At 42.1% G+C, this 26,078-nt stretch overlaps 1 protein-coding gene across 1 annotated transcript in view; it reads right to left on the reverse strand.

Moving 5' to 3' along the window:
• Positions 1 to 26,078, reverse strand: part of LOC134346703 (uncharacterized) — a 43,062-nt gene that overhangs the window by 9,055 nt on the left and 7,929 nt on the right. Inside the window, exons 2-8 of the mRNA XM_063048261.1 lie at positions 17,858 to 18,163; positions 10,129 to 10,386; positions 4,846 to 4,962; positions 3,899 to 3,979; positions 1,977 to 2,099; positions 1,805 to 1,888; positions 895 to 1,002 (exon numbers count right to left, since the gene is read on the reverse strand). Coding sequence (XP_062904331.1) covers positions 895 to 1,002; positions 1,805 to 1,888; positions 1,977 to 2,099; positions 3,899 to 3,979; positions 4,846 to 4,962; positions 10,129 to 10,386; positions 17,858 to 18,163 — 1,077 coding nt within the window. The remainder of the gene's footprint in view (positions 1 to 894; positions 1,003 to 1,804; positions 1,889 to 1,976; positions 2,100 to 3,898; positions 3,980 to 4,845; positions 4,963 to 10,128; positions 10,387 to 17,857; positions 18,164 to 26,078) is intronic.

Consider the following 26,078-nt stretch of genomic DNA (forward strand, 5'->3'; position numbering starts at 1 on the left):
GGCAGCGGCTCCTTTGCTCCGTGTTGGCAAGGGGTTGTGGGTTGGTACTTACGTGTGACAAGGTTGAAAGAACATAGCAAGCTGGTGCTGGGGCTCAAAAGCTAGAGGTAAGGAACAGAAACTGGTGATATGGTATGAAACCTTCATAAGTATATTATTTAAAATCTCTGTGAGGTAACTGCTCTAGCAAATCCACTTTGTACTGCATTGTGGCAGGACTTGGAGATAATATGAAGACACCAGTGGAAAGTAGAGAGATAGAGGACAAATACAGAAACTGGTGGAAAGTATTGTCCCAAATCAGCAGTTGGAGATGATGCAGTGAACCAAACCATTTCCCCATTTTCAATCCAAAGAGTTTAGTCTTCCTCTCTTCCACAATCCCACTCACCCTCTTTGCCCCTCTCTATTCTCAGCAGCAGGTCACATGTCTGAGTGTCTTCATTCCCAAAACTGAGTTCAATAAGACTAGTCAAGACAGAAGCCTGGTATCATAGTGATTGTGTAGCCTTGGGGCAGGCTGACCTGGCAGTATCACCTTCAGGATCAGGGTCTGTGGACAGTGAGAGTCTTTTAGCAAAATGGGAATTCAGGTGAACTCATAGTGGCCTTTGGCAACAGGGAAGGTAGGATACACGTGATTCATAATAAAAACTTCTGGCCTTGTCCATTTGCTAACCCTAAGAACAGGTATTTAGTGTAACAACCTGTGCTAGGGAATCGACATTTCTATGATGACATTGTGGGTATAAAGGAAAGTAAAGTAATGTACTGAGGCAATTTCTTCACAACTGTTCTATTTTAAAAGTTAATAACAAAACGGTTATGTAAACATTTTCATTTCCATTCTCAATTCTTCAGGAAGTGAAAGTGAGCAAAGGATTTGATACTTACAGCATTTACAGCGATATGTTGCAAGGAACACAGACATTATAATAACACAGCTGACCAATAATGCAATCGGTATGCTCCATGTTAAGATGTTGGTGTGACAACTTTGATCTAAAAATGTGTGAGAATGAAATGAGTAAGTTGAATGTCTCCCAATACAACACTTATTTATCACCTTCATCATGGTAAAATGACCTAGAGAATTTTTATTGATCATTAGCACACAAACACAAACTCTACTCGGGCTTCCAGGTGGGTGCAGGTGTCAATTTTAACCAATATTTCAACTTCAAATTCCACAATAGGAGACAGAATCTACTCTGGTAGGAGTCTTCAATGTCCAGTAGAATGGCATCAGGCTGCTTTATCAAGGGAACGAGAAGAGTAGACAGTCTATGACGAGGAATCTGATTTTTGTGATATATGGAGCTGTATCCAGTTCTCCCTGAAGTTTCTTACGGTCACGGGCAAAGCAGTTTCCACACCAGGCTGTGATGCATCTTGATAGGATGTTTTGTGTGGTGCATCTATAAAAATTGGGGAAGTGCCATATTTCTTTAGCCTCCTAAGGAAGCAGAGCCATGGGGCACCTTCTTGGCCACGGCATCTACATGGTTAGACCAAGACAGGCTATTAGCGAGGTTCACTCCTAAGAACATGAAGCTCTCAATCCTCTCGACATCAGCACTTTTGATGCAAACAGGAGCGTGTGCACCCCCTGAAGTCAACAACCAGCTCGATTGTTTAGCCAACATTGAAGTAAGGCTTGTATATCCACAGAAAATAACATGTACTGATGGCAGATTAATCTGGGTTTAACAGTGGTGATGGGAGCGGCCAATTTGCACAGTACTTGTGACTGTAAAACATGCTGAGAACACAGAAATGCCAATGTTTGCAACATTAGACTCACTGTTTTGCTGAATCTCTTCCTTTAGGATAGTGATCAAAATGGGAAATATAATGAAACCACTCAAGTCAATGAAAGGTTGAGATCCTGTTAAATGTAAATTATATAATTAGTTGCAAGATTCAGTTTTATTGTTAAACCTAGAAATTTTGTACAATAATGAACTGTTCTTTACCTTTCTTTCCTTGGAATCTCCCATTAAAGGAGCAGCCAAATTTCAGAATAACAATTGGTGTAATTTTGGCCAAAAACAGGGCAGAGACAGTGCATAACGTCACAACGGGTATAAAGACAGCACCTGGAGGAAAGATTCAACAATACTGGTTGGTAATTCATAACATATTTAATTTTGTTCCATATTCATTTTTCTGGGTCTTGGGGGCAGGTGGTTAACTTCTTTTGAATCCTTTAAATTTTCACCAGCTGTTTTTCAAGATTTAAAGTGCATCTATTATCAAAGTATGTTTGCAGTATACAACTGTGAGATTTGTCTTCTCCACAGACAACCATTAAAAACAAAGAAAACCATGGAACCCATTCAAAGAAAAACATCACCCCCCCCCGGCACAAAAAACAAATTGCACGTGGGGGGGCATGGTTGTTGATGTTCTTGGTGCCATCTATGCAAAGGGCAACAAGAAAGAATGTGTGAAAACCCTGAATACAAAACACAAAATTGAAAGAGTCTATATTCAGTTCAGCTCAGTGTTCATTATCTACAGGCCGCCCCAATTCATAGTTGCCCAAAGTAGCAGGAGATAAAGGAGCAACCAGGACCTACAGTCCAGTCCATAAACCACAGACCCAAAACTCCGGCACCATTCTCTGACAGCATCGTAGGAGACAAAGACCATTTCAACACAGGGACCTTCCCTTGGGAGCAGTGAGCGAGAGGGAGAGACCGTCACACGCAGACAACTTCCTCCGGCAGCAATTAGTAAAGGGCTGGTATCTGGCACTGAACTCTCACTTGTCTACCGCACTCACCTCGATGTTTCAATCTTCTTCAATTTGTAATCGACAAAATCAGTGATAAATTAAGTTATCATGGGCTCAACTCTAAGCTTCTTGGCCTCAAGGCCGCTGACCTTTCCTAACCTGCTCCAAGACAGCAAAGCCTCAGAAAGTGCTCCCATAGTGACATTAGACTCGGGAACAATGAAAATGAGTGACAAATTTAGAAGTCAGGATAGTTGTGACTTGGAAAGGAACAAACTGGTGATTGTGACTCCATGCATCTGCTGTCCTTTCCTTGGCAATTTGAGGTGTGGATTTGGAAAGAAAATATATCAATCTAAAATACCACAAACAAGAGAAAATCTGCAGGTGCTGGAAATCCAAGCAATGCACATAAAATGCTGGAGGAACTCAGCAGGCCAGCCATCAACTATGGAAAAAATTACAGTCGATGTTTTGGGCTGAAACCCTTCGGCAACTGGATTCAGTGTGGGACAACCAAAACAGTTTTTAATGGTTGGTTAATGCATTCAGAATAACATCTGCGCCTGTGTATTGCTTTGATAGTCTTGACAAAGACTTTTTTAGCCCGACTTAGATACCCTTATTTTTGTCTGAGCCTAAGCCTCCTTACATGAGATGAAATGTGTACATTTTCCACAAAGATTTGGAGTTAGACCCAGTAATTATTGTATCATATTTTTCATTTTCCTACTCTTCATTCTATTCCTTACTAAATAATTCTTTCTCCTTGAATGAAAAATGCAGAATAAGCTTTTAAATTTTGGTTATTTCATTTAAATACACAGCTTCCATTGCATCCATGATGAATTTGATGTACTGAAGATTGTGTTACTCTTGCACTAACTGGAATTGATTCCCCTGAGGAGTGACCTTATACAGGTTATAAAGTCATGAGAACACTCTCCTTTTCCAGGTTAAGGAAATCTTGGTTGATGGTTTCAGAGATTCAAAGAGCATGTGAGGTGCCAGTTTTTCCACTGAGAGGGTGCTGGACGTATGGAGTAAGCTGCCAGAGGAAGTGGTAGAGGTGGGGACAGTAACAATTCACAAAGGACATTTGGAGAGGGGCATTGAGCTTGAGAGGGATATGGACCAAACACATCTTTGTGCTCATACCTTTAATCACAATCCAGGAGATGAGGGCAACAAGGGTACCAACAACAGACAAAATGTTGCAATTAATGAGGCTCTGAAACACTGCAGAGAAATGAACAATAACATTAGAATGGCTTAATTCCACTTCAACCTACTTGACAGCTATTTATAAACATGAATAAAATGTGCACAACCATCAACTCGGGTAATATTGAAGGGACTTGGGTGGATAAGATTGTCAGTGACACTGATAGCTTTGTATTTCTTAACAATCTTTGAGCAAACATTGAATTTTACTCCACTAAATTCACCTTTTCTGTCTGTTATGGCTCACTTTCAGTAACATACTAGGTGCACCTGAAGTATTTTTTGATTCATTAATTAAAGTCATCATTTTCACTGCACCTTCCTTCCGTTCCTTCTTCCTGTTGAACCAACCTCACGATGCATGTTCCACTGCCTGGTATGAAAACTTCTCGAAACACACGGTATTGATAACCTGCCCTCCAGAAAGGTCACATCCTGTACTCTCCATTATACCAGGGTTGATTTCCCAGCTTGGTAGTCATGGTGAAAGAAATAATAGACCATATGGAGGTTACACGATACATTTCTGTCAACAAAAACGATCCACCATGTTTAACGGATGCCTAGTTTTAGAGGTGCAAATCTGTTCTACTGTAAGTCAATCCTATTCAGCATGCTTGCAGAGAAACACAACATGATGGAAGGTGCAAAGACTTGCCTTCACAAGGCCTGTGACGCACTCACTTTCACTAGTACTATTGTCAGCAGAAGCATCCACTACAGGTTGATTAGGAAGGACAAAGCCAAGTCAGTTTATCCCTCCCATGCCTCAGACCCAATTTGACAGCAGTATATTTCCAGATAGCTGGTTCATAAATAGTGGTGATACTAAAATTTGGTGATGGATGTTGAAATCTCCCAGCATTTGACACATACAGTACCTTGCTTTGATTTCTTCTCCAACCAAAGCAGAAGCAAGAATCCACCATGAGATACCAAAGATGATACCAGTCCTGTGATTGACGTGATAATAATTATAGAATCTTCGCCAGAACTACCTGTTATTGAAATATTCACATAATAGAATTGAGTTAGACAGTTATAAAGAACAAAAATAGGTGCTTTGACCCAACTTGTCCATGTCAACCACAGTATCTTTCTGAGATGGTCCCATTTACCTGCATTTAGGCGATATCTAGGGGTTCCAACCTGGGGTCAACAGACCCCTTGTCAAATTCTATTAGTCTGTGGTGTATAAAGATCCTGAACCCTTGCTCATAACCTTTTCTGTACACGTACCTCTCTGAATGTATTTCAAATGTTGCAATTGCCTCTACTGCTTTCTCTGACACTTCGATCCATATATCCACCACACTCAGTGTGAAGCACCTTTTTCTCAGTCCCTCTTAAACCATTCCCTTCTCACTTTCAACCTATGACCTCTAGTTTTAGACTCCTCCACCTTGGGAAAAAGACTGTTACAATCCATCTTTTCTATGGTCCTCCTGATTGTTTTGAAACTTGACAAGATCACCCACCCGTCAGCCTCCTTTTTGCCAAGGAAAAGAGTCCCAGTCCATCTAATCTCACTGTATAAAAAGGTATCAGAGAAGATGACTATATATTTGCAATATCAGCCATTTGGTTTACACATTAGCCAGGAAATTCAGTTTGTAACCTTGAATTAGGGTCTGATTGATGTTACTTCAAATCCTTAATGATTGATCGCTTTTGTCTACTACATTACTGCAACTGAGTTGTCATGTCTGCAAGAATGTGTGGTGAATGTGGTCTATTCAGAGATGCCTGCATTAATTTAATCGTTCATTCAACTTATTACAGAAGGCCTCTGTGAATTTATGTATCGTTAGAAAACGAACCTTCATCATTCCAGTGTGTTCTTAGATAATGTGATGCCTTGTATGTAGTAATTGTTACAATGTGTAACTTGCAATTTGTAAGAGGAAGGTTTAATCAATGACATGACGAAAGAGAAAATCGATTTGTTCATACCGATTGAGAGATAAGTAGTCTAGAGTACAAGAGAGAACTTAGAATCAAAATCAGATTTAATATGTCATGAAGTTTATTGACTTTGTGACAGCAGTATAATGTAATACATAACAGAAAAAATGTGAACTAGGGTAAGTATACACCGTATATATTGAATAGTTGAATTAAATGAGAAGTGCAAAAATAGAAATAATAAAGTAGTGAGGTAGTGTTCATGGGTTCAATGTTCATTGCGAAAACAGATAGCGGGGGAAGAAGCTGGTCCTGAATCATTGACTGTGTGCCATCAGGCTTCTGAACCACCTCCCTGATGGTAGCAATGAAAATAAGGCATGACCTGGGTGATGGAGGTCCTTAATGATGGACACCATCTTTTTGAGACATCGTTCCTTGAAGATGTCCTGGATACTACAGAGGCTAATGTACATGGTGGAGCTGGATAACTACCAGAAGTACCACACCCAAAACAGGGTCATGGCCCAGAGAGCACTTCCTTCTGAAAGAGCACTTCTCGGATTGTGTGCCTACTTTGCAGTATTTGCAGGCCAATACTTCCTGCAGGTCACAACCTAACATCATCAATGTCTCTCATGCTTCACTCCAATACGAGCTAAACACCTTTTATGAACATTTTGAAAGAGGGAATAAAACTAGACCAGTGTGATTCCTTACCGAATCTGGTAACCCTGTAATCTCTGTCTCAGAGGCCAACGTCAGAACATCTTTCATGAGGGAAACTCTCACAAAGCGCCAGGCTCTGATGTACCTGGTAGGCCACTGAAAACCTGTGCCAACCATGTGGTGAGAATGTTGAAAGACATCTTCAATCTCTCACTGCTGTTGTTGGAGATTCCCAGCTGCTTTAAAAGGGCGACCATTACACTGGTGCCCAAAAGGAGCTGGGTGAACTGTCTCAACGACTATCACCCAGTGGCACTCATAGTTACTGTGACGAAGTGCTTGGCGAGGTTGGTCATGGTGAGAATCAACTCCTGCCTAAGCAAGGAGCTGTACCACTGCAGTTTGCCTATCACCAACGTCCATCTACAGTGGATGCAATCTCACTCGCTCTCCACTCAGCCATGGATCACCTGGACAATAGTAATACCTTTATTAAGCTGCTGTTTATTGATTACAGCTCAGGGCCCAGCACCACCATCCCCTCCGTACCAATCAACAAGCTCCAAACCTGGGCTTCTGTACTGCCTTTTGCAACTGGATCCTTGTCTTCCTCATCGGGAGATTGCAGTCGGAATAGACCCACCACTCTACTCTCACTACACTCATGACAGTATGACTAGACACAGATCGAATGCCATCTATAAATTTGCAGACGACAGAGCTTTTATTGGCAGAGTTTCAGATGGTGATGAAGAGGAGTACAGGAGCAAGATAGATCAGCTAGTTGAGCAGATGCCACAGCAACCTATCAGTCAACGTCAGTAAGTCCAAGGAACTGATTGTGGACTTCAGGGAGGGGACGTGAGGGTACACACACCAGTCGTCATCAAGCGATCAGCAGTGGAAAGGATAAGCAGTTTCAAGTTCCTGGGTGTCAGCATCTCTGAAGATCTATACTGGGTCCAACATATTGATGCAATTAGAAAGAAGGTACAACTGTGGCTATATTTCATTAGGAATTTGAGAAAACTTAGTATGTCACCAAAGACTTGTAAATTTCTACAGATGTACCGCGGAAAGCATTCTAACTGATTGCATCAACATCTGGTAGGGAGGGGCCACTGCATAGGATCATAGATAGCTGCAGAAAGTTACAAACTAGCCAGCTCCATCATTGGAACTAGCCTCCCCAGCATCGTTGACATCTTCAAACAGCAATGCCTCAAAATACGGTATATCCAGCATTAAGAACCCCCATCACCCAGGACATGCCTTCTTCTCACTGCTACCATCGAGGAGGTGGTACAAGAGCCTGAAGACAAATACTGAACGTTTTTGGAAGAGCTTTCTTCCACAAGCATAAGAGTTTCCGAATGGACAAAGAACCCAGGTACACTAACTCGCTTTTTTTGCTGTCTTCTTGCACCTCTTATTTAATTATATAATTTCTGACTCTATTTCTTTTATTATGTATTGTACTGTTCTCCTGCTGCACAACAACATATTTCATGACATATGCCAGTGATATTAAACCTGGATCTGATTCTGATTAAGATATTAGAATGAGATCTGAACCCACAATCTGGAATTCAGAGGAGAGAATACTGCCACATGAGGCAGAGCTGACACCAAGGGAAAAGTTCACTGTGGGCAATAAAGAAAAACATTACATTGATTCTCGGGGAACTATCAAATAGAACTGTCAGTGCCTCCCCTGCCGAGAGCCTATATTAGGGACTGCGAGCAAATTGTCAATCGATGGAAAGTTGCTGAGGGCATGTTTTCATTGGGTGATACTTCAGTACATTCTCATGAAGTTAACCCAGTACTGAATCTATTTGCAAGCAATACTGATACCACAAAGAGTTAAATGAAAGAGGCATAAATTTTCTCCAAAAGAGAAAAAGAGGCCTCTTGTGATTTTAAAGATGACATCGAAAACAACTACTGATATAATTTATCGAGGAAAGCAGAAATCTTCTTAATGGTTTGAATTGAAGCATTGCTTGGAACATATCAGATTGGAATCACCTTCTCCTGATTCATTGAGTGTGCATAAGCACAGGAAGATGTAATGTAGGTATCAAAAGCTGAACATATCAGGTAATTGTTCCAGCTCAGCAGGTGTCTAAATATTTTTGGTAGGGAGGAGGAAATAGTCAGGACTGGGAACAAATCAATGAAAGTCGTCATATGTGTACCAGAGTGGGAGCTGATGATCAACAGTGTGTTTTACACTACGTTATTTTTGTACAGGTGTGTTAATGAAAAGTAACAGATATCTCTGTTCCCTACTGTAGGTTCATGTTTTATTTCCTCTGCACATGCTCTACAGATGGGTTTGCCCAAGTAGTCTCTCATCATATATAACACTGGCAAATTACTTGATCTGACACGCAGAGCTAATCAGCAATGTTCAGGATGTGATCGTTGTCCCACATAGCACTAGTTAAAGTAAAAATCAGTCAGTCTCCCCATTTGCAATCCCTGTAAAGTAAATTCCACACTCAGACTGATTATGCATTCCTGCCAGGAGAAGTGCTGTCATATCCGAGAAGCCTGATATCCTACACTTACTGTCAAACCTGCCCGGTTTGTAAGCTGCTTGAGCCTGATAACTGAAGACCAGGGAAAATCTACTTCAGCATTCTTATGTGAGAAAGGATACTACACAAATCAATATGACAGTTGGTAACTGTGGGTGGCAAGAGAAAGGTTTGGATCTGTAATTCAGAAACTGCAATATTATAAAACCAAGGCGCAACAGATTCTACAGATGCTGGACATCTAGAACAACATACACAAAACATGATCGAATGATCATCAATTTTTCTAACTTCCTGTAACCACACAGTTTCCCATCAACCTCCACCTCCACCGCTGCCCTTGGTTTTCCCTTATTCCAATGGCCTCTCACTTCAGCTCTTCACCAACACCGACCTCATGACTGTCCATCACCTCTCTCTGATTCCCCACCTCCTTCCCTTTGTTTCATGGTCTTCTATCCTGTCAGATTCCTCCTTCTTCAACCCTTTACTGCTACCACCTCTCACCTCATAGCTTCTCACATCATTCCCTTTCATCCCTCTTCTCATATTTCCTGCCAGCTCGTTGTCCTCCCCCTCCCCCTAACCTTATATTCTGGATTCTGCCTCCTTCCTTTCCAATCCTGATGAAGGATCTCTACATGAAATGTCAGCTGTTCATTTCCTCCAATAGATATAGTCTGACCTATTGAATTCTCCAGCATTTTGTGTGTGTGTGTTGTTCATGTTGTTAAACTAATTGGATTTCCCCAAAGAATTCAGAAAGGCATCGTCTCACCCAATCCCTGTCACAGAACAGTTCAGAATCCACCAACTTCTCCTGATCACCCTTCCCTTCATCTTTCTCTGAGAGATTGGCAACCCTTTCACCCAGCTAGGAGTCACCCTTCCTCACTCAGTCAAACCATTTGTAAATTGTAGCAAAATATCTATTAATTCCACTGTTGGCAATCTTTGCTACTGTTTGATTAACACAGCCTGCATTCCAAAGTCCACAAAGATCGTGACATATACCTTTAAGATATCTCTATAAATGAATCTTACCTGGGGGATTTAAGGTGTAATTTGCCTGGACAGAGCTGACAGGATTGGAGGCAACACAGGTGTATGTTCCACATTCATTTGTCAAGTCTGTCGAGATGATGAGGCTTCTGCTTTCATTAATTAACCAGTGATGCTGTGAGATTTTCCCTCCATTTTTCAGCCATTCATATTTATGAGGATTTCCATCAACCTCACAGGTGAGTTGGATGGTGTTGCCAGCGACGCTATAGCTCCTTATGAAAGTTTTCGACAGCTTATCTAGTGGGAAAAATGTTGAATAATGAGCAGTAATATTTCATTCTTTTTTTTCAAATTAGCCCTCATTGGTCAAGTTATGAACAAATAAATGCATTTTACAGAATGATTGTGGATCAACAGAATAAACCAAAAAACATTGGATGATAAGACAGTTTGAAATTGGAGCCAGTGCTTTATGTATGAAATTTGAACACTTTTCCACACAAAGGATATCTGAAATTTTCTTCCACAAAAGGAAAAATGATACCAGTCCAAACGTTGTTTCTAAATTTGTGAATTTACTGCTCGAAATTTGCTGCTGACAACTACACAATGTTACCAGCAGGGGGCCCTCCAGCCGGCAGCGAGACGAAACACCAGTAAATGTATTGATAAACGCAGACATCCCACCTCTCCCGCGAGTCTCCCACATATCGGTAGCGGCTCCCTGATGCCCGCAAATTATATACAATATCCCGGAAATCGATTTTTTAGAGAGGGAGAGGGAAAAAAAAAAGAAAGAAAATGAATGAATCCTGCTTGATCTGTCTTTGTGCTAAGTAGACCTATCAGTTTTCTCTGTGGGCGGGTTTTACACTCGACCTCTCTCTATCTTCCATATTCCATCAGTTCAGTTACTGCTGTCTGTAATGACGCTGAAATCATCCGAACAACTGTCAGTGGTGAAGTACAAAAGCCTGGCAAAGAAATTCCCAAGGCTGGCGGTGACAACCTGACAATGCGAGGCTGTCCTATACGGGCGGGGTGCGTTGGTGCCTTAAAGGAGATTAGAGCGGGGTTTAAACTGGAAAGAAATGCCAAATCGTCCGCTAAGACATCTTTAAAAACACGCTCGCAGCAAGTAAATTCTTCGGGGTTTTTTCCTGAAACACTTCCACTTACAGGTATATCGAGCCCGCGATGGGCTAGGTTTAAGTGCAGCCGTTTTCAGAAGGAAAAACAATTTTAATAAATACCCGGCCTCCACCGAGGTCTCGTCATTAGGACAGCGAACTGTTTACCTGTGCTGTGCACTTTATATGCATTTTGAATTACATTTTATTAAATAATATGGTAATATATTGTTTTATGTGATGTGTGTGATATATGTATGCAACACACATCCAAGTTGCTGGTGAATGCAGCAGGCCAGGCAGCATCTCTAGGAAGAGGTACAGTCGACGTTTCAGGCTGAGACCCTTCGTCAGGACTAACTGAAGGAAAAGCTGGGAAGGGATGTCCGCCAGAGAAAGCAGGATCTCCCAGTGGCCACACATTTTAATTCCACATCCCATTCCCATTCTGACATGTCTATCCACGGCCTCCTCTACTGTAAAGATGAAGCCACACTCAGGTTGGAGGAACAACACCTTATATTCCGTCTGGGTAGCCTCCAACCTGATGGCATGAACATCGACTTCTCTAACTTCCGCAAATGCCCCACCTCCCCCTCGTACCCCATCCGTTATTTATTTATATACACACATTCTTTCTCTCTCTCTCTCCTTTTTCTCCCTCTGACTATACCACTTGTCCATCCTCTGGGTTTCTCCCCCTCCCCCTTGACTTTCTTCCCGGACCTCCTGTCCCATGATCCTCTCATATGCCTTTTACCAATCAACTGTCCAGCTCTTGGCCCCATCCCTCCCCCTCCTGTCTTCTCCTATCATTTTGGATCTCCCCCTCCCTCTCCCACTTTCATATCTCTTACTAGCTGTTCCTTCAGTTAGTCCTGACGAAGGGTCTTGGTCAGAAATGTCGACTGTACCTCTTCCTAAAGATGCTGCCTGGCCTGCTGCGTTCACCAGCAACTTGGATGTGTGTTGCTTGAATTTCCAGCATCTGCAGAGTTCCTCATGTTTGCGTGATATATGTATTGTGGCTACATCATGGTCCGGACAGAGGTTGTTTCATTTGCGGACAATCAAACTGACAATAAACTTCAACTTGAAGATACAGAACTTCTAAATCACTCATTTAAAATCCCCCATTTCGATGTAAAAAAAGTAAGTTCTGATCCTGACTATTGCAGGCAAATGTGTGTGACTACGGACGTTTATGTGATCGGATGTTGTCCAAATGGACGTTAAGCGACGCACACCTGTAATAAGGATACACCTTATGCTTTTATTTCTTTTAGGGACCACAACATATTCAAGAGGCAAAGCGCAGGGAACACTGCTCAAGCACTTCACAGTTCTTTTCAGCAGAAAGACCAAAGTCTGACAGAGAAGGTCATTAGAGCTGAGCTGTACTTTACATCTTGAGCATAACCTGTCATTCCAGGTGTGGCAGCACACAGGCAAGCTATTCAGGAAAATGTTTCCTGATTCAGAAATAACAAAAAACTATGCCTGCTCATCAACCAAGACAGCAACTATTGTGAATATGGCACATTAAGACAGAATTCAGAAGATAGCTGTCTCACAGAATGCTTGTGAATCTGATGTATTGCAAAATTAACAAATTCATTGACACAGACTGCTATGAGGTTGAGACTTCCCCAAAATGAGGTTGAGACCTCCCTGAAATGAGTTTTTGCAGGGCAGGATGTCTGTAAACGCCTTTTATGGAATGACAGTCAAGGCTATTTTTCTGTTTGAAGTCCTCAGTCCATGGCCTCCTCACTCCATAGAAATAATGACTGAGGAAATGAGAGACTGTTATCATGACAATCTTGGGTTTGGCTCTCAATGGCTTTGTGATTGAACCCAACAGTTCAATGATAGACCTCACTTATGGGTACACCTGAAAACCTGAAAAGCCTGCATACAGGGGAGATACTATCAGGTTCCAATGAAGGACAGGGGATTTCTACATACTAGTGACAAATCTTTGGTGAAGAAATTAATTCCTCATCTCCAAAAGGATTTTCTGCCTTAAATACCCTGTCAGTCCCAAAAAGTTAGAGAGAAGTGGTACAGAAAATTTAATAGGAGGGCATGGATTGACATGTGGAATTATGATGTTGTAGCAATTAGTGAAACTTGGCTACAGGAGGGGCAGGACTGGCAGCTTAATATTCCAGGGTTCCAATGTTTCAGATGTGATCAAGGCAGAGGAATGAAAGGTGGGGGAGTAGCATTGCTTGTTAGGGAAAATATTACAGCAATGCTCAGGCAGGACAGATTAGAGGGCTTGTCTACTGAGTCCTTATGGGTGGAGCTGAGAAACAGGAAAGGTATGGCCACATTGGTGAGATTGTATTACAGACCACCCAATAGTCAACGAGAATTGGAAGAGCAAACCTGCAGAGAGATTGTAGGCAACTGCAGGAAACAGAGTTGTGGTGGTAGGGGATTTTAATTTTAATTTTCCATATATTATTTGGGACTCCCATACTGTTAGGTTTAGAGTTTGTAAAATGTGTTCAGGAAAGTTTTCTAAATCAACATAAAGAGGGACCAACTAGAGGGGATGCAATATTGGATCTCCTGTCAGAAACGAGTTAGGACAAGTGACGGATGTCTGTGTAGGGGAGCACTTTGGTTCCAGTGATCATAACACCATTAGTTTCAATTTGATCATGGACAAGGATAGATCTGGTCCTAGGGTTGAGGTTCTTAACTGGAAGAAGGACAAATTTGAAGAAATGAGAAAGGATCTAAAAAGCGTGGATTGGGACAGGTTGTTCTCTGGCAAGGATGTGATTGGTAGGTGGGAAGCCTTCAAAGGAGAAATTTTGAGAGTGCAGAATTTGTATGTTCCTGTCAGGATTAAAGGCGAAGTGAATAGGAATAAGGAACCTTAGTTCTCAAGGGATATTGCAACACTCATAAAGAAGAAGAGGGAGTTGTATGACATGTATAGGAAGCAGGGAGTAAATAAGGTGCTTGAGGAATATAGGAATTGCAAGAAAATACTTAAGAAAGAAATCAGGAGGGCTAAAAGAAGACATGAGGTTGCCTTGGCAGTCAAAGTGAAGGATAATCCAAAGAGCTTTTACAGGTATATTAAGAGTAAAAGGATTGTAAGGGATAAAATTGGTCCTCTTGAAGATCAGAGTGGTCGGCTATGTGCGGAACCAAAGGAAATGGGGGAGACCTTAAATAGGTTTTTTGCATCTGTATTTACTAAGGAAACTGGCATGAAGTCTATGGAATTAATGGAAACAAGTAGTGACATCATGGAAACTGTACAGATTGAAAAGGAGGAGGTCCTTGCTGTCTTGAGGAAAATTAAAGTGGATAAATCCCCAGGACCTGACAGGGTGTTCCCTCGGACCTTGAAGGAGACTAGTGTTGAAATTGCAGGGGCCCTGGCAGAAATATTTAAAATGTCGCTGTCTACAGGTGAGGTGCCGGAGGATTGGAGAGTGGCTCATGTTGTTCCATTGTTTAAAAAAGGATCGAAAAGTAATCCGGGAAATTATAGGCCAGTAAGTTTAACGTCGGTAGTAGGTAAGTTATTGGAGGGAGTACTAAGAGACAGAATCTACAAGCATTTGGATAGACAGGGACTTATTAGGGAGAGTCAACATGGCTTTGTGTGTGGTAGGTCATGTTTGACCAATCTATTGGAGTTTTTTGAGGAGGTTACCAGGAAAGTGGATGAAGGGAAAGCAGTGGATATTGTCTACATGGACTTCAGTAAGGCCTTTGACAAGGTCCCGCATGGGAGGTTAGTTAGGAAAATTCAGTCGCTAGGTATACATGGAGACGTGGTAAATTGGATTAGACATTGGCTCAATGGAAGAAGCCAAAGAGTGGTAGTAGAGAATTGCTTCTCTGAGTGGAGGCCTGTGACTAGTGGTGTGCCACAGGGATCAGTGCTGGGTCCATTGTTATTTGTCATCTACATCAATGATCTGGATGATAATGTGGTAAATTGGATCAGCAAATTTGCTGATGATACAAAGATTGGAGGTGTAGTAGACAATGAGGAAGGTTTTTAGAGCCTGCAGAGGGACTTGGACCAGCTGGAAAAATGGGCTGAAAAATGGCAGATGGAGTTTAATACTGACAAGTGTGAGGTATTGCATGTTGGAAGGACAAACCAAGATAGAACATACAGGGTTAATGGTAAGGCACGGAGGAGTGCAGTGGAACAGAGGGATCTGGGAATACAGATACAAAATTCCCTAAAAGTGGCGTCACAGGTAGATAGGGTCGTAAAGACAGCTTTTGGTACATTGGCCTTTATTAATCAAAGTATTGAGTATAAGAGCTGGAATGTTATGGTGAGGTTGTATAAGGCATTGGTGAGGCCAAATCTGGAGTATTGTGTTCAGTTTTGGTCACCAAATTACAGGAAGGATATAAATAAGGTTGAAAGAGTGCAGAGAAGGTTTACAAGGATGTTGCCGGGACTTGAGAAACTCAGTTACAGAGAAAGGTTGAATAGGTTAGGACTTTATTCCCTGGAGCGTAGAAGAATGAGGGGAGATTTGATAGAGGTATATAAAATTATGATGGGTATAGATAGAGTGAATGCACGCAGGCTTTTTCCACTGAGGCAAGGGGAGAAAAAACCAGAGGATATGGGTTAAGGGTGAGGGGGGAAAAGATTAAAGGGAACATTAGGGGGGGGGCTTCTTCACACAGAGTGGTGGGAGTATGGAATGAGCTGCCAGACGAGGTGGTAAATGCGGGTTCTGTTTTAACATTTAAGAATAAATGGACAGATACATGGATGGGAGGTGTATGGAGGGATATGGTCCGTGTGCAGGTCAGTGGGACTAGGCAGAAAATGGTTCAGCACAGCCAAGAAGGGCCAAAAGGCCTGTTTTTGTGCTGTAGTTTCTATGGTTCTATGGATCAGATGTTTAGCCTTCGAACCTGTTTTGCTGTTCAATACAATGTGGCTGAATTTCTATTTCAAACAGTGTTGTTTTATCCATACCCCAAATGGGTGTTTTTTGAGTGTCTAGAAATCTGTTATCGCTTTCTAGAATATATTCAGAGACAGCCTGCAGAGCGAAATTTCACAGGGAAGCAGCATGGGCTGTGTCCCAGGGGTGTAAAAACTCACAACTTTTAATTTCTTACCCCATGTGCCAAGACTATAGCATCTGGTTCCAGACTCCCAACAATATCCCTGTGCTCAGTGTTTCTTGCTCTCAAAACTTTGTTTCAAGTTCAACTTCAAGTTTCATATCTTCTGACTGTACATATATACAACCAAACAAAACAACATTCCTCCAGACCACAGTGCACCCAGAATACATAATGTATATCACACACACACACAAAACAATATTACCATAAGTAATAAACTATCATTCAAAATTACATACAGATAAACTGTACAGTAAAACAGTTCGCTGTCCTTGTGACAAGGCCTCGGTGGTAGCCGGGTATTCCTTAGATTTATAGTTAGGGTTAATCTCACAGCCTGAGGGAAGAACCTGTTACCCTGTCTAGCATCCTAGTCCTGATACACCTCTAACTCCTTGCTGATGATAGTGGGTCAAAGATAGTGTGATGGGTGAAAGGGGTTCTCAACAATACTTGGTTGTACCCAGTGTACAACACTGCCAGTAAAAGTCACAAATCGGGGAGAGGGAGTCTGCAATGACCCTCTCAGTGGTTTTTTCCTATCCTCAGTAGGGTATTGCAGTCTGATGCCTTGCAGCTTCCGTACCATAAAATGATGCAGCCGGACAGGACACTCGATGCTACTCTTATACGAAGTTCTTAGGATGGAGACAGAGAGGCTTGCACACATCAATCTCCTCAGAAAGTGTAGATGTTGTTCTATCTTCCTGACTGGTACTCAATGGGGTTTACTCGTCTGCACTAAATTGAAGCTGTGGCCTGCAACTAATGTTGTGATGAAGCCACACTTAGGTTGGAGGAACAGCACCTTATATTCCTTTTAGGTAGTCTCCAACCTGATGGCACAAACATTCATTCCTCAAACTTCTAGCAATGCGCCCCCCCCCTCCATTTCCCATCCCTCTTCCCTTGACAGCCCATTGCCTCCTTTTGGTGCTCCTTCCCCCTTCTTCTTTCTTCCATGGCCTTCTGTCTCTTTCAGCAATCATCTTCCCAGTCCTTTACTTCATCCCTCCCCCTCCAGGTTTCACCTGTCGCCTGGTGTTTCTCTCTCCCCTTGCCAACTTTTCAAATCTACTCAGCATTTTTCCCCTCCAGTCCTGACAAAGAGTTTCGGCCCGAAATATCGATTGTTTTTTTTCCATAGATGCTGCCTAGCCTGCTGAGTTCCTCCAGCATTTTGTGTGTGTTGCTTGGATTTACAGCAACTGCAGATTTTCTTTTGTCTGGGTTCATCTCACCAGGACAGAAATATATGGTAGATCACAATTCCATAGCAACTCCTCAGAGGGAGAGTAAATATATATGCAAATACAACAGAGGCTGACTGAACAGCTACATTTATTTTACTAATGTTAGTCTTCTGGGTGAAGAAACTAATTTAATTTACAATGGCATCAATAATCACAAATCCTGTGTGTACAGCCCTTGAGCAAATGAGTAAATAATTCAACAGCATCAGCATTTTCAAGATACACAAACAAGTGAATACTTACAGAAGAGAAGCAATTCTATCGTAGTTGTTCTTCTCTCATCTACAACAAAATTATAAACACCTTGATCCTCAGGTTTTATCCTGTTTACCAGCAGACAGCCAGTAGAAGCGTTAAACTGTAAACGGGATCTGAATTGTTCATATGGTTTCTCCACAGGTTTATCTGGAACGTGATCCAAAATAGTAACAAGGCTTTTGTTGCTGCCAGTGAAGGTCCATAAAATTTCACTCCTGCTGAGATCACCTTGGTGTCCAGGATCCAGAAAACCCGATGAACCAATGGTCCCATTTACTACTTTCCAGTTCTCTAATTTGGATTAAAAATAAGGAAAAACATTCTTTGAACTCTCGTGGTAAAATTGTGAATATTCAGCAGCATAACTGAAGTACAATCACAAATCACAATACATTATATCAAACAACAGGAATTCTGCAGATGCTGGAAATTCAAGCAACATACATCAAAGTTGCTGGTGAACGCAGCAGGCCAAGCAGCATCTATAGGAAACGTCGACTGTGCCTCTTCCTATAGATGCTGCTTGGCCTGCTGCGTTCACCAGCAACTTTGATGTATGTTGCATATATTATATCAACAGACATTTATAGAATGCCATCCTGGAGTTTTGGAACTTGGCCATGTGGAACCAGAATTTCCATCAGTCATGTCAAACAAGTTAATGGGTTCATCCACGTCACAGAACAGTAGAGCCAGGAACAGGCCCTTCGGCCCACAATGACAAATGAAACAAATCCCATCTGCCTGCATGTTCGATTCCCTTCATTTTCATGTACCTTTTTAAATTCCTCTTAAACACAGCAACCATCACCTGGCCTCTCCAAGCTCCCTGAAAAGGTCAGAGGGAAGATCATCATATTTAAAAACAGCCTTTCTTTATATTATGTGAAGCTCCAAACTGCAGCCAATTAAGTTACTCGGGTGTTACGTTACTGAATGCCAATATGACTCTAAATGCAACCATCTAGGGTTTTCAGAAAAAAATGTTTCCTATTGAAAGCCTTTTTTCTACATTTTAACCTCAGTAGTAAATCAATTCCTACACTCTTGAAGCAGGAATCTGAGACATGTTTCACTCCCATTCACTCTCATTACAGAGCACAGCATCCACTTTTTTGAGAATTGACAAAAACAATATGTGTACCATATCATCTGGGGAGATGCTGGGCCAGGTCTGGTCACTCACACAATCCTTCAGCAGATAATAGACATGGAAGAACCACTGGTAACTTATGCTGCCCCGATGATCCTGTGATTTCAGTCCCTGAGGCCGACGTGTGTGTGTATCCTTCAGGAAGGTAAACTCATGAAATACATCCAACCCAGATGGGGTACCTGGCCAAGTACTAAAGATCTATGCTGATCAACTAGCTGGAGTATGCACTCAGATCTTCAACCTCTCACGGTGGCAGTCCATCTTCTTCAAGCAGGTTTCACTTATACCGGTGTCTGAGAAGAACGGTGACCTGCCTTGATGACCAGCATCCAATAGCACTTACATCCACCGTGATGAAGTGTTTTAAGAGGTTGGTGGTGAAACACAACAACTCCTCCCTGAGAGGGGACTTGTAGCCACTCCAATTACCCTACTGGCACTACAGGTTCACAAAAAATGTCATCTCATTGACTCTTCACTCAACCCTGGAACAACTGGACAGCAAAGATGCCTACATCAGGATGTTCTTTATTCACTACAGCTTGGCATTCAATACTATCATCCCCTCAAAACAAATCAATAACCCTTAAGACTTCGGTCAAAATACCTCATTGTGCAATTGGATCCTCAATTTCCTCACTTACAGACCCGTCTGTTCAGATTGGCAACATCTCCTCGACAAACTCCATCAGCACAGGTACACCACAAGGCAGCATATTTAGCCCCCTGCTCAAGACTGTGTGGCTGAGTACAGCTACAATGCCATATTTAAGGTTGCTGATGACACCACTGTCATTAGAAACAAAGATGGTGTTCAATCATAGAGAGACTGAAAATCTGGCTGAGCGGTTCCACAATAACAACCTCTTATTCAATTTCAGCGAGACCAAGGAACTGGTTATTGACTTCTGGAGGAGAAAACCAGAGGTCCATGAGCCAGTCCTCAAAGGATCAGAGTTGGAGAGGGTCGGCAATGTTAAATTCTTCAGTGTTTTCATTTCAGAGGACCTATCCTGGGCCTCGCACGAACGTGCAATTTTGTAAAAAGCACAGCAGCAGCTCTACTTCCTTTGGAGTTTGCGAAGATTTGGGATGGCATCCAAATGTTGATAGAATTCCACAGATATGTAGCGGAAAGTATATTCACAAGCTACATCACAGCCTAGCATGGAAACATGAAAGTGCTTGAATGGAAAATCCACAGAAAGTCGTGCAGGAAGATCATCACAGGTAAAGCTTCCCCACCATTGAGCACACCTACATGGAGTGTTGTCAGAGGAAAGCAGCATCCATCATCAAGGGCCCTCACCACCTAGGTCAGGCTGTCTTCTCACTGTTGCCATCTAGAAAGAGGTACAGGAGCCTCAGGACTCACACCCCCATGTCCAGGAACAGTTATTACCCCTCAACCCCCATCAGGCTCTTCAACCAAAGTGGATAACTTCACTTGGCTAATCACTGAAATGTTCCCAAACCTAAAGACACTTCCAATGACTCTTCATCTCATGTTCTCAATATTTATTGCTTATTTATTATTATTATTCTTTCTTTTTGTATTTGCACAGTTTGCTGTCTTTTGCACACCGGTTGAACATCCAGTTGATCTGGTTTTTCACTGATTCTATTAAGGTTATTATTCTATTAGGGATTTCTTATGTATGCCCACAAGAAAATGAATCTCAGGGTTTTTCTGCTTGGATGACTCATAATTGCTTTAAACACAGAACAGATTAGGCAGCATTTATGGAGAAGTGTTTGTAGTTTAGATCAATGAGCCTTCATCAGATAGAAATCATGATCAGAGAGATATGCTGGAACGATATAAACTACAGCCATCCTCTTATTAGTGAGTGGTCTGCTCCTGATTATTATTTAAACTTACCCGCTTAGGGTATGCAACCTGGATGGTTATAGTTTTGTTATTGTCACATCCAATCCTTAATGTTATCAAAATATGGTAAATTGCCTTTACAGCTGTGCCAATAAATATTGTAATGTATACACAACAAAAGAGAAGTTCAACAGCTACAAATGCACTTGTCTTCTTATGTATGCTATTTTTAATCATTAACCACTTTTATCGTAGTAATATCACATATGTGTGCTGAGTACTCTCTCTGCACTCTGACTATATGGCTAAAAGCTGTTCATGTAGCATCTATAAATTCACAGATGACACCAATATTGTTGGCAATGAGGAGGATAGAGGAGTGAGACATCAGCCAGTAGAGTGCTGTTGCAACAACAAACTGTAATCGCTGTCAGGAAGATAAAGAGATTGATTGTGGACCAGAAGGGATAAGACAGAACAACACACACCAGTCCTCAGGATCAGTGGTGGAAAGAGTGAGCTGCTTCAAGATCCTGGTATCAACATCTCGGAGGAACTAACCCAATACACTGATGCAGTCATGAAAGTGGCACACCAGCAGCTCTACTCCTTTCAGAGTTTGAGAAGAATTATGATGTCACCAAAGACTCTTGCAAATTTCTCTAGATAGATAGTGAAGAAAATTCTCAGTGGTTTCATCACTGCCTAATATGGAGGCTCGAATGCACAGGATTGCAAGAGGCTGAAGAAGGTTGCAAACTCAGCCAGCTCCACTGCATACACAACCCTCGCCATCAAAGATCACTTCAAAAGACAATAACTTAAAAAGGTGACATCCATCATAAGACCATAAGATATAGGAGCAGAAGTAGGCCATTCAGCCAACTGAGTCTGCTCCGCCATTCAATCATGGGCTGATCCAATTCTTCCAGTCATCCCAACTCCCCTGCCTTCTCCTCATACCATTTGGTATCCTGGCTAATCAAGAACCTAACTGTATCTCTGCCTTAAATGCATCCAATGCCTTGGCCTCCGCAGCCGCTCATGGGAATAAATTCCACAGATTTACCACCCTCTGACTGAAGTAATTTCTCTGCCTTTCTGTTCTAAATGCAAACTTAAAGCACGCGGTATTGGGGGTAAGGTATTGATGTGGATGGAGAATTGGTTAGCAGACAGGAAGCAAAGAGTGGGAATAAACGGGACCTTTTCAGAATGGCAGGCAGTGACTAGTGGGGTACCGCAAGGCTCAGTGCTGGGACCCCAGTTGTTTACAATATATATTAATGACTTGGATGAGGGAATTGAATGCAGCATCTCCAAGTTTGTGGATGACACGAAGCTGGGTGGCAGTGTTAGCTGTGAGGAGGATGCTAAGAGGATGCAGATTGACTTGGATAGGTTGGGTGAGTGGGCAAATTCATGGCAGATGCAATTTAATGTGGATAAATGTGAAGTTATCCACTTTGGTGGCAAAAATAGGAAAACAGATTATTATCTGAATGGTGGCCGATTAGGAAAAGGGGAGGTGTAACGAGACCTGGGTGTCATTATACATCAGTCATTGAAAGTGGGCATGCAGGTACAGCAGGCTGTGAAAAAGGCGAATGGTATGCTGGCATTTATAGCGAGAGGATTCGAGTACAGGAGCAGGGAGGTGCTACTGCAGTTGTACAAGGCCTTGGTGAGACCACACCTGGAGTATTGTATGCAGTTTTGGTCCCCTAATCTGAGGAAAGACATCCTTACCATAGAGGGAGTACAAAGAAGGTTCACCAGATTGATTCCTGGGATGGCAGAACTTTCATATGAAGAAAGACTGGATGAACTGGGCTTGTACTCGTTGGAATTTAGAAGATTGAGGGGGGATCTGATTGAAACGTATAAAATCCTAAAGGGATTGGACAGGCTAGATGCAGGAAGATTGTTCCCGATGTTGGGGAAGTCCAGAACAAGGGGTCACAGTTTGAGGATAAAGGGGAAGCCTTTTAGGACCGAGATTAGGAAAAACTTCTTCACACAGAGAGTGGTGAATCTGTGGAATTCTCTGCCACAGGAAACAGTTGAGACCAGTTCATTGGCTATATTTAAGAGGGAGTTAGATATGGCCCTTGTGGCTACGGGGATCAGGGGGTATGGAGGGAAGGCTGGGGCGGGGTTCTGAGTTGGATGATCAGCCATGATCATAATAAATGGCGGTGCAGGCTCGAAGGGCCGAATGGCCTACTCCTGCACCTATTTTCTATGTTTCTATGTTAAATGGACATCCTTCAATCTTGAAGTTGTGCCCTCTTGTCCTCGACTCCCCTACCAAGGGAAATAACTTTGCCATATCTAATCTGTTCAGGCCTTTTAACAGTCAGAATGCTTCTATGAGATCCCTACACATTCTCCTGAACTCCAGGGAATACAGCCCAAGAGCTGCCAGACGTTCCTCATACCGTAACCCTTTCATTCCTGGAATCATTCTTGTGAATCTTCTCTGAACCCCCTCCAATGTCAGAATATCCTTTCTAAAAAAGGAGTCCAAAACTGCACACAATACTCCAACTATGGTCTCAAGAATACCTTATAGAGCCCCAACATCACATTCCTGCTCTTATATTCTATAGCTCTAGAAATGAATGACAACTTTGCATTTGCCTTCTTCACTACCAACTCAACCTGGAGGTTAACCTTTAGGGTATCTTGCACAAGGACTCCCAAGTCCCTTTGCATCTCTGCAGTTTGAATTCTCTCCCCATCTCAATAATCATCTGCCCATTTATTTTTTCCACCAAAGTGCAGGACCATACACATTGCAATACTATATTTTATTTGCCATTTCTTTGCCCATTCCCCTAAACTATCTAAGTCTCTCTGCAGGCTTTCTGTTTCCTTAACACTACCCGCTCCTCCGCCTATCTTTGTATCATTGGCGTATTTAGCCACAAATCCATTAATCCATCTAATTCCAAATCATTGACATACATCATAAAAAGTAGCGGTCCCCCCTGTGGAACTTAACTGGTAACTGGCAGCCAGCCAGAATAGGATCCCTTTATTCTCACTCTCTGTTTTCTGCCGATCAGCCAATGCTAGTAACTTCCCTGTAATTCCATCGGCTCTTATCTTGCTAAGCAGCCTCTTGTGCGGCACCTTTTTAAAAGTCCTCTGAAAATCCAGGTACACCACGTCTACTGCACCTCCCTTGCCTGCCCTGCTTGTAATTTCCTCAAAACATTGCAGTAGGTTTGTCAGGCAGGATCTTCCCTTCAGGAAACCATGCTGGCTTTGGCCTATCTTGACATGTGCCTCCAGGTACTCCATGATCTCGCCCCTAACAATTAACAACTTCCCAACCACTGATGTCAAGCTGCTCCCACCCATCTTAAATAGCAGAGTAACATTTGCAATTTTCCATTTATCCAGTACAATGCCAGAATCTATCAATTCTTGAAAGATCATTGCTAATGCTTCCGCAATCTCTCCAGCTACTTCCTTCAGAATCTGAGCGTGCATTCCATCAGGTCCACGCGATTTATTCACACTCAGACCATTAAGCTTCCTGAGAACCTTCTCAGTCATAATTTTTGCTGCACATACTTCACTTCCCTGACACTCCTGAATGTCCAGTATATTGTAGATGTTTTCCACTGTGAAGACTGATGCAAAATACGCATTCAGTTCTCTGCCATCTCTGCGCATTTCATTACAATATCTCCAGCATCATTTTCTATTGGTCCTATATCTAACCCTCCAATCTCTTTTAACCTTTATATACATAAAAAAAGCTTTTAGTATCTTCTTTGATATTAGTTGCCATCTTCCTTTCATAATTCTTCTTTTCCTTCCTATATGACCTTCTTAGCTTCCTTCAGCAAGTTATTAAAAGCTTCCCAATCTTCTATCTTCCCACTAGATTTGGCTTCATTGTATGCACTCTCTTTTGCTTTTACTTTGGCTCTGACTTCACTTGTCAGCCACCGTAGTGTCCTTCCATTTGAAATTTCTTCTTATTTGGAATATATCTGTCTTGCACTTCCCTCATTTTTCACAGAAACTCCAGTCATTGCTGCTCTGCTGTCCTTCCTGCTAGTGTCTCTTTCCAGTAAACTTTGTCCAGTTGCTCTCATGCCATTGTAATTTCCTTTATTCCACTGAAATGATGACATTAGAATTTAGTTTCACCTTCTCAAATTTCAAAGTAAACTCGATCATATTCTGAGCACTGTTCCCTAAGGGTTCCTTAACCTTAAACTCTCTAATCACGTCCAGATTATTGCACAACATTGACTCCAGCACTGCTGATCCTCTAATGGGCTCAAAAGCAAGCTGTTCTAAAAAGCCATCCCTTAGACATTCTAGAAATCCTCTCTCTTGAGGTCCAATACAGGCCTGGTTTTCCCAATCCACTTTCATGTTAAAATCCCCGACGATCATCATGACATTGCCCTTCTGACACGCCTTTTCTGTCTCCTGCTGTAATTTGTAATCTATATCCCAGCTGCTGTCTGGAGGCCTGTGTACGACTGCCATTAGGGTCCTTTCACCTTTGCCATTTCTTAACTCAATCCATAGAGTCTCTATACCTTCTGATCCCATGTCATTCCTTTCTAATGATTTAATATTATTTCTTATACACAGGGCCACATCACCCCCTCTGTCGACTAACCTATCTTTCCAAAACACCATATATCCTCAGACATTCAGCTCCCAATGGCAGCCATCCTTTAGCCAAGTTTCAGAGATGGCCACAAAGTCATACTTGCCAATCTGTAGCTGAAATTCAAGATCATCTATTTTCTTTCTTATGCTGCGTGCATTCAAATATAATACTTTCAGTCCAGTATTTGTTGCTTTCTGTTTTAACTGCAACACGCCTCTATTTCCCTGTAACTCATCCCACTGGCTGGTTTCATCACTGCCTAATATGGAGGCTCGAATGCACAGGATTGCAAGAGGCTGAAGAAGGTTGCAAACTCAGCCAGCTCCACTGCATACACAACCCTCGCCATCAAAGATCACTTCAAAAGACAATAACTTAAAAAGGTGACATCCATCATAAGACCATAAGATATAGGAGCAGAAGTAGGCCATTCAGCCAACTGAGTCTGCTCCGCCATTCAATCATGGGCTGATCCAATTCTTCCAGTCATCCCAACTCCCCTGCCTTCTCCTCATACCATTTGGTATCCTGGCTAATCAAGAACCTAACTGTATCTCTGCCTTAAATGCAT

This window comes from Mobula hypostoma, chromosome 5 (genome assembly GCF_963921235.1).
Source record: "Mobula hypostoma chromosome 5, sMobHyp1.1, whole genome shotgun sequence".
In the NCBI taxonomy this organism is placed as follows: domain Eukaryota; kingdom Metazoa; phylum Chordata; class Chondrichthyes; order Myliobatiformes; family Myliobatidae; genus Mobula; species Mobula hypostoma.